The following is a 9,571-nucleotide window of genomic DNA, read 5'->3' as shown; positions in this document are numbered from 1 at the left end:
TTGTCAACTTCTCCTTAATCCTGGTGGTTCCATAAAGACAGAGAGAAGGTGGAAGAATGTTTGTCTTTTCTGATAAGGAGGCAGTAACTCTTTATGTGCCCCGTCACTGCCATCTCTGTGCGATGAATTTCTTGATTATCTCATCTCTTTCTTGAGCTAGTTAAACAGTATCTTACATAGCATAGTTTCTATTTTAACATTGTGTTATAAGTTAAAAATACATTTAACACACTACTTAAGAGAATTAATACAGCATAACTTTCCAACATTACACATATAGTATTCATTGTAACATTTGCGAAAAGCCAATCATAAAATATGCAGTTTTCACACCCCACAAACTCCGACCTCAGCAAGCCTGGAAGACATCAACCCGTAAAGCAGAACTTTTGTTCACGCTTTCACCAGCCACAATGCAGGGCAGGTAGCCGAGCCCAGAGCACCTCTTTTCCACCGGCACCCCGAGATGTGCGGGTGGGACGGGCCACAGCCGCTTCCGCGACAGCGCCAATGCCCAACGCGGCCTCTGCGCTTCCCGTCCCGTCCCGGCGCGCCCCGCCCGCTCTGGCCCGGCCCATGCGGATGTGAGCTCACGGCGCGCCGGGCGGAAGCAGCGGGGCGGGTGTTTCCGCGGCGGCGGCGATGGCGGGGAAGGCGGCGGCGGCGGGCGAGCCCCTCGGGCGGACGGCGGAAGAGGCGGCCTGGGCGGAGACGCTGCGCGGGGCCTGCGAGCCTGAGCACCACTGGCGGTACCGCCGGGAGTTCCTGCTGCGCAACGTGGGGGAGCTGCCGGCGGCGGGCAGCGCCCAGCTGCAGCGCCTGGTGTCCCTCTCCATGGTGTGGGCCAACCACGTCTTCCTGGGATGCCGGTGAGTTCAGCGGGACGCGCCGGGGGACGGGGGGACGGCGAAGCGCGGCCGTCTGACGAGGCCCCTTCCCTCCTTTCCTCTTGTCGCCCCTCCAGGTACCCGCCGCAGGTCATGGAGAGGGCGCTGGAAATGGCCGAAGGCATCCAAGTGACCAACGCGCCTGTCCGCACCACGAGAGACGAACTGGTTGCCAAGGTGAAGAAAAGAGGCATATCAAGTAGCAATGGTTAGCAGATCATAGCTGTGACAATACATAGGAGTCTAGAAAATGCTTGTTTCTGAATGTTCTCGGTTTGCCTCGGGCTTAGAAAGTAGTCGAAATAATTTACTTTTTAAACTCCCGCTAATAGTTTCCTCTCTCTGTGCTATTCTTTTTCTAATATGTCTCTAAAATGGACATAATGCGTACATAGTAATTTGGTAATGTAGAGCTGTTGTTTTGAATTTCTACAACTGGTGCACTTTAATCTGGTAACTTGTGCGTTGTGATATGTGCTGCTATGCTCCAACTTAAATACGTTCTTGTTACTTTGCCTTTGTTGCCAGTCAGGCATTGTTGCTGTGTAAGAAACTGTGTTTCTTAAAGTAATTCTCAGACGTATGTTTTAAAGATGTTTTGTGATATTAGTAGACAAAATACACTTATTTTTAGGTCAGATAACCCATTTAATGTATGTTGGCCAGTTTTGGTTTGGACTTCAAGAATCGAAATACATATTTGGGTCCAAACCAACATCTAAAATCTTGCATGAATGTATTCCAGATTTTGTCCAAAAAACCCAAAATTCTGAAATACTAGGTTAATACTTGAAATGACAGTTCAAGGTGTATTGCTAATATATGCCCTTTAAATTCACAGAGAATATTGCTAGAAGGTTTTGGATTATTTTTCTCTACATGGATATTTCATAGTGCAGAAATCAAAGAGGATCACATATTTTACCTGTTTTGCAGAAGGGGTAGAGGAGCCCTGCAAGAGACAAGCTGTTGAGAAAAGCAGAGACTCTAAGGATGTTGGAAAGGATGTGAAAACAACCAAGGCAGAAGGAGCAAAGGAAACAGAGAGCACCTTGCCCAAAAAGCAGGAAAAAGGTACTAGCAAAGATCCAGAAACTTCCCAGTCAACTTCCAGTTCAGATCAAGAAATGGTCACAGTCTCAGACATAGAAACAGAAGGAAAACCTGCTAATGCTGAAAGTACTGCTGAGCAAAAGCCACCTTCATCTGGAAAAGAGCCAGGAAAGAAGCCGTGTTCAAGCCCACCCAAGGATAGCAAGTGTGAAAATGTGTCATCACCTGAAAAGAAAACTACAGTAAGTGTAGCAACAGTGGCTGCCGAGAGCACCCCACAGGCAGCAGTGGTGGTGGCAGCACAGCCACCAGCTGCCAAGAGCACCCCACATGCAGCAGCGGTGGCAGCAGCGGTGCCATCAACCTCCAAGAGCACCCCACAGGCAGCAGGAGCGGCAGCAGCAGTACCAGTGACTGCCAAGAGCACCCCACAGGCAGCAGCAGCAGCAGTGCCACCAACCTCCAAGAGCACCCCACAGGCACCAGCAGCAGCAGTGCCACCAACCTCCAAGAGCACCCCACAGGCAGCAGCGGCGGCAGCAGCAGTGCCACCAACCACCAGGAGCACCCCCCAAACAAGTGCTGCATTGCTGTCTTCCAAAACCCAGGTGGGTGCCCCAGCATCAGTGTCCAAGAACGGTGCTCAGGTGAGCAGCTCACTGCTTCTGGCCCCCAAGAGTGGTACTCAGGTGGGCACCTCACTGCTGCTGGCTTCCAAAGGCCCGGCTAAGGTGGGCTCCCCGCTCCTGGCCTCTAAGAGCAGTGCAGAGGTAGCTGCCTCGTTGCTGGCTGCTCGGAGTGGTGCGCAGCCAGGATCCTCACTGCTCGCTTCCAAGAGCAGTGCTCAGGTGGCGGCTTCGCTGCTGGCCGCTCGGAGCGGAGCTCAGCAAGGGCCCTCCCGAGGTGGAGCTCAGGCAGGTGCTTCCCAGCTGGCCTCCAAGAGTGGCTCGCAGGCAGGTGAAAGCCCTGCGAAGGCTTTGTGCAAACCGCTGACCAGTGAAGATGCAAAGGAAAGACAACCATTTTTCAACAGACTCTACAAAGCTGTAGCCTGGAAACTGGTTGCTGTTGGAGGCTTCAGTCCTAATGTAAATCATGCAGAACTTCTAAATTCATCTATTCAGTCTGTAAAAGCTACATTAGATGTTGCTTTTGTTCCCCTGAAGGAACTTGCAGACTTGCCTCAAAATAAAAGCTCTCTAGAAAATATAGTTTGTGAACTGAGGTGCAAGTCTGTCTACTTGGGTACTGGCTGTGGTAAAAGTATGGAAAATGCCAAAGCAGTGGCTTCAAGAGAAGCTTTGAAATTATTCCTCAAGAAGAAAGTTATTGTGAAGATATGTAAAAGAAAATACAAAGGTAGTGAAATTGAAGATTTGGTGCTTCTGGATGAAGAGTCAAAACCTTCAAATTTGCCTCCAGCTTTAAGAAATCCTCGTGAAATCTTGTAGGGGAGAATCTCTGTTTGTACTGTGTATAATATTTCAATACAAGGACTGAAGGTTAATTTTGTACTTTGAAAATGTAGGCTTCCAGATATTTTGTATTTCTTTCTCAGTTTTGCAAGACAATGATAGTTCTTTCACTTGGTAGCAATTGTATAAAACTTGTTAGAGATGACAAGTGCGCATTTAAAGGTATTGCCTTAATATACAGCACACTAGTGTGCTGTTGTATTTGCAAAATAGTCTACCTAACTCTTCTATTTTTAATTAAACTATTAAGGTACAATTTGCTGTTTAAAACCTGACGTTTTTGTAATTCTTACAATTTGATGGTAGTGTGCTCAATTGTCTACCATATCTTTTCTAGGCTTGTAGAAGTGTGTACATAGGGACCATAACACTTGAATAATTGAAAGTTGTTTAAAAAATTCAATCAAGAAGTTGAATTATATGTTTCAGGCTTGTTGCTCATAATGTTCACTGTTGCTCATACTAGGAGAGAAAGTAGTTGGTTGACTATTTTTATGGGATGTTCTCATAACATTTGCAATATAAGTGACATCCTGATTCCATTTAACATTATGCTATCAGGTTAGAGCCCATTTAATATCACATTGGCAAATTAGCAATTAGCAGTCAAGTCACAGCTATTTTGGCCACCAAAACTGTAAGCAGATTTAATTTATATGGTGAAGTATCATTTACAGTTTTGTTTGGTACTTTTTTTTCCAAATGAACATGGATTTCTATACTAAGTATATTTTGACTGCTACTAAAAGAATAAAACCTCTGTGATAAGCGTCTATACTATTTTGGTTTTGGCTACTAAATATTCCAGCCATTTCAATAGCATTGCAACACTTTCAGTAAAGCTTTACATTGAGTGGCTTCAAGGTGTAATCCCACAAGAATGAGTTGGTTTCTTTAGATGTGTAGCTGAAATACTGTAAAACTGATAGAGGGGACCTGTAGAATATGAATTTCAACTTTTGTAACACCAAAAAATGAAAATGCTGCTGTCTGCTGGAGACAGCAAGTGTATTGTAAAGCATTCATTCTAATCAAGCCCTTCCTTTGCTACATTTTTACTCCCTGTACAGAATAGTTTGAGGCAAGGAAAGTGGGAGATTACCTTATATTTTCAATGTTGCTGAAATACCTGCACAAACTGCATGTTTTGGTATATTGGATAATGACATGTAATTGTAAAAACATAATGTCTTCAGTGCTATTTTGAATTAATCTTGTCCTGTTACAGTAGTTAGCATCATTTAGTGGTGTCCTTACACTTGACTGACACATCCATTGATCAAGTGCTAAAGGAATGAATAGGAATTTCTGGGATCTCAGTAGTGCACACGTCCACTTTCAGTTATTTTGTAAGTTTTAGGACTAAACCACAGTGGTGGTTACAGTGTACCCTGCGTGCTTTTGAACAGCAGTGTCTGTCCAGTCCATAGCACCAGAACCCTGCAAGGCGCTCGCACTTCCTGATGGCTGGTTGAGAACTTCCTCCGCCTGACCCCTGTGCTTCTGTGCCCTCGGTCGCCCTTCGGCCTAGTTAGATTTCTCAGGAGTTCCCCCTTGGCATTCCTGGAGCACCACCTGGCGTTCGGAATGCAGTGTGCTAAATTGCGTCTTAGTGCAAGAGTTGGTGTCTGCTTCTAGCACCGGGCAAGCTTTGTGCTGTGCTTAGGAGCTGTGGTATTCATGATGGGAAAGGTGAGATCTGTTTTCAAGTCCTTGCCCTGCTCAGGTAGACACATGTAAGGACTGTGCTTGTGAGGCAGGAGTTGCATCCTCTGTAGTACAGCTTTCTCTGCTGTTAGTCTGGTCATCTCCAGATCTCTGGTTCAGAATTGCAGCACGTGTTGTAATGTGAAAACCTGTGTTTCTTGTCTGTAAAGCAAAGCTCTCAGTATTCACTGACCTCAAGGGGCTGTTAGGGCAACTGTATTAAAAGGCTGAGGTGCTAGATGCCTTTTTTAAAAGACCTGACTTAGAATTACTTTTCTAAAAATTTTGAATGTTATTCCTCTTTGATGTTTGGTTGTGAATCATTAAAGAACAAGTCTGTAGCTACTCTTAACAGAAACTGAAAGCTGAAGCGTGTTATTTTTATTTCACATCCTGCATGGAAAGCAGCTAAACACACGGATTCACATACAAGTGAATAAAGCACTATTTGAGTATTCGAATGAGAATTTATTAACATTTCATTAGCCCTAGAGGAAGAAAGAAATTGAAAGAATTGTCTGTGGCAAGAAGTGTACTGTCCTGGTCTCTAGTGACTGGGATGTGGTCTTTAACTCTCAGACCCCGCTGACGAGGGCCAGGGAGAGCACCTGCACTTACACTGTAGGTGTGCAGAGTTTTCTCAGGGGGACAAAGTCAGCCAACCAACAGAAAGGAAAACTGACCCCATTTTTTCTACGGAAGTACAGGAAATCGCAGCCATCAGAAAGTGACTCCCGTTTCCTCTGGGCACTGCTAGCACAGCCTAAGCACGTAGGGCAGGGTCTTTGCGGACGGCCGCCCGCTGGCTGCTGTTAGCCGCTGCCGGGTGCGGGCCCGTGCGGGGCGTGTCGCCGCCGCCCCTGTTGCAGCCTGCGGGCGCTGGGGCCGCCTCAGCGGTGGCCACAAGGCGGGGCTGGCGCGCCAGCCCGGCTCGGGGCGGGGCTGAGGCGCTCTATTTGCATAACGTTTTCCCGGGACCGCTCGGTTCCTCCGCGGCCGCCTTCCGCGGCTGCCCGGGGTCGTAGCGCCCCTCGGGGGGCGGCCAGCCCGCCTGTCTACTGTGCATCCCTGCGGAGACCAGCAGGGAGGCAAACGCAATGTAAAAAGGCACTCACCCTACTCTAGAAGTTGTACTGTCTATGCGCTTTATATAATGTCTTACGGTGCCGATGGATGCCGGGATGTTCTGAAGACCTGCTCGCTAGGCCACGCACGGAGGACTTCCGTTCCTCATGGGCCCCGCGCCCGCCTAGGGGAAAGTCCCCGGACCGCCGGCAGAGAGTGCCGGGCGCTGCCGCGCCCCCGCCCGCCGCCGCCTCGCACCCTCCCGCCAAGACGCCCGCGGGCCGAGCGGATGAGCGCGGGGCGGGCTCTCGTCACGGCCACAGATACGCAGGTAGCGCGGCAGGCGCGCCAACAGAACGGGGCTCACTCTCAGGCCATCCTCTTTTGCCGGGCGGGGGCTCCGCAGCAGCGCATCCCACGGGACACCTCAGGGATGGGTGGTGCCTCCCACAGCCTAGGGCGGGCACAGCAAAGCGTGTGAGGGACCCGCTGCTCCCCCAACAGCGGCGTGCAGGACAAGCCTGCTGCTCATACCCGCTGGGCTTCAGGTACCTCCTGGCGCGCAGAATTATTTAGGTTGGAAAAGACCTTTGAGATCATCGAGTCCAGCGTTTGACCGAACACCATCTTGTCAACCAGGCCAAGGCACTAAGTGCCATGTCCAGTCTTTCCTTAAACACCTCCAGGGACGGTGACTCCACCACTTCCCTGGCCAGCCTGCTCCAGTGCTTGGCAATCCTTTCTGTGAAGAAATTTCTCCTGTTGTCCAATCTAAGCACATTCAATTGGGGAGGCACTTCGGGCGAAGCACTTAGCTGCCTGCAAAGGCTTTCCCTCCTTCCCTGCTCCAGGAAGTAGCAAGAGGCTCGATGGAAGTACTCTGCTGCAGGCACTTGCACCCCGAAGAAGTTCGTGGTGCACCAGCACAGGAGGGTTCGGTGGGCATCTGAGCGTCGGCACAAACGCTGACACAGCACCGAGTACAAGCCACACTCTTCCAGCACAGCGGCCACTCACCCAGGCTGTGCTGTGCCGGGCGTAGCTACCCCTGGGATCCCCTGCTCCACCCTCTCTGCAGAGGACAGTGCATGCACCAGTGTTATTTGCCCACTTTAATTAGATTCTCATGCTTAAACTCCCAGGGACTAACTCTGCAAGATGCTGCTGCCCTGCTGAAAAACTGAATTAATTTCATTGTCAGTGCCACTTTTGCCTCTAGTATGTCAAGCAAATAGCACATCATCATGCTCCATTGAGCCCTCTGCTGCACTACAGTCATGTCTGGGTATAAAACATGACAGAAGAGCACTGGCAGAGATCCCCAAAATAACATAAAATTCGGGCATCTCAGACCCAAAACAAACGGTTTATTACCTTACCCAAATTATCTTTGTTACTTTACACTAAAAGCTCCCAAGTGGCCCAGAGACAATGCTTCCTTCTGGTTCATTCTGTGTTGGTATTTTGGAAGTTCCTGTGGTGAGCCCAGGCCAGCTAAACAGTGTCTTTCTCTTTGGCCAAGCCTCAGACATGTGGCCTATATGCAGGCACAGTACAGTTTGTAAACCCTGTTCGTTTCCAACACCTGCTGTTCCTCTTCCAGCAATATCCTCATGGTGACCTCTTTCCAGCCATGTCAGAGCCCACACTAGATAGAGGAGACCAGTGTGCAGAGTGGGGAACACTTCTGCAGAGTTGGTGGTGTCAGCTCTGACTGCCTCACGAGAGCCCTGAAAGGGTGCGCAAGGGGCTCAGAAACCACCTGGCCTGAGCTGTTGTTTTGGTTGCTGTCATAGCCACTTGAACTACTCGAGTGTCTTCCTTTTCTCCTGTGATCCTGCGTGTGATCACCTATATGTGTGTGGGGAGAGATTTCAAATTAAAATGCCATCAAAGAATCCATCCCCAAAGAAACAACTAAACTGGGGCACAGCTCTATGAAGTCTTGTTTTTTTGGCCGAGAAACTGTAATAAAATCTCAGTGTCCCAGTTTCATCTACTAAAAGGATATATCTAAAGCTGTATGAAGCACCTGCTATACAGGCTGAAGACCACAGTCAAGCTTGTGGAGATAAGCTGAAGCTTGTGCAGTGACTAAGGTATGCTTGTTCTTCTTTTTTGGCCCTAAAATTGTACCACAGCACCTTAATGACTTGAACTGGTTCTGTGCACGTGTGAAGAAAATGGTCTCACTTGTAGGTTACGGTAAATCTTAGACTTCAAATTTGTTAGTAGGAGAGAATACATCAAACATCAAACTTCTCTTCCATATAGGTTAAACTAAGCTGACACAACATAGCCTAGTGGTCCAGAGACTAAGGGAAAAAAACACACACTGAAAAATTTTTGATGTTGTCTCTCTCTTTCACTGGCCAAATCTGTCCCCGAGATTGTAAGTTGCAAAATACAGAGAAAATAAAAGCAATATCTGTATTTTTAAAGTTTTTCTTTCAGATATATTTTCATTTTTGCAATGTTTTTGCATAAGGTATACCATGCTCTTTGTTCAGGTAACAACAATTGATTTGTGTTTGTGTATGTGCCTTCTAGATTCCTACTAAATGCTAAGAAGGTATTTCACAATTACAACCCCCTATGGATTTGTCCTCATCAATAATGCTGCTTTTCTTTTTCCACAGCCTAAAACACTTCCTGGGTTATCAAGAGAAAGCAAGAAAAAAAACAACCAACCCCAAACAAAAACAAACAAACCAAACTGAATCAAAAAAACAACAACAAAAACCACAAATAAAAAATCAAACAAACAAACAACACAAAAACCCAAACCAAACTTAAAAAAAAAAAAAAAACCCTAACCAATTTGTGTATTATTATGTGAAACAGGCCAGGAATCATCTGCATTTTGAGGATGTAAAATGAGGATTGTGAAAGATGAGAGGCAAAACTTCAATTAGGGAAAATAAGAGTTGGATTAAATCTCTGGAAATATTTTTATCATAGTAAAATCTGTAATATAGTGATATAATCTTTCACAAAAAGAAGGGGAATACTCTGGTTGGAACTTTAAAAACCTATATTGGTAAATTATAAAGAAAGAAAAACTGTTGGGATCTATTATCCTGAAAACTGGGATTAGTTTAGATTTATTGGGATTATTTTAGATTTTACTGGGATTTATTTATTTTATAAATAAAACTGAATAAACTGAATATAGGAGCTCTCTGTATTACTTACCCTTGGTGGACAACTACTGAGATATGTTTGATGCAATATGCACTAATATCACATCCCTCAATATCACAACCTCAAGCTGACAGTTTCACACTTAGCAGAGAGGATTGGTGGAAATATATGACCATTCTGCCTGCCCATCTCTACAGTTAGCAAGGTTTTGCTCTACCATGCCTGTTCCTATCCCCAGAT

At 46.7% G+C, this 9,571-nt stretch overlaps 1 protein-coding gene across 1 annotated transcript; it reads left to right on the top strand.

Annotated features, from left to right (window-relative positions):
• Positions 1–390: 390 nt before the first annotated feature.
• CDKN2AIP (CDKN2A interacting protein) lies at positions 391–5,579 on the top strand. Its single transcript, XM_053941289.1, has 3 exons — positions 391–869; positions 965–1,095; positions 1,824–5,579. The coding sequence occupies exons 1-3, from the start codon at positions 643–645 to the stop codon at positions 3,389–3,391; spliced, it is 1,926 nt and encodes a 641-aa protein (XP_053797264.1). The 5' UTR covers positions 391–642; the 3' UTR covers positions 3,392–5,579.
• The last annotated feature ends 3,992 nt before the right edge of the window (positions 5,580–9,571 follow it).

The sequence above is a fragment of the Vidua chalybeata genome, chromosome 4 (genome assembly GCF_026979565.1).
Source record: "Vidua chalybeata isolate OUT-0048 chromosome 4, bVidCha1 merged haplotype, whole genome shotgun sequence".
Taxonomy (NCBI): domain Eukaryota; kingdom Metazoa; phylum Chordata; class Aves; order Passeriformes; family Viduidae; genus Vidua; species Vidua chalybeata.
The sequence above is the reverse complement of the archived record's forward strand: the minus strand, read 5'-3'. Positions and strand labels throughout refer to the sequence as shown.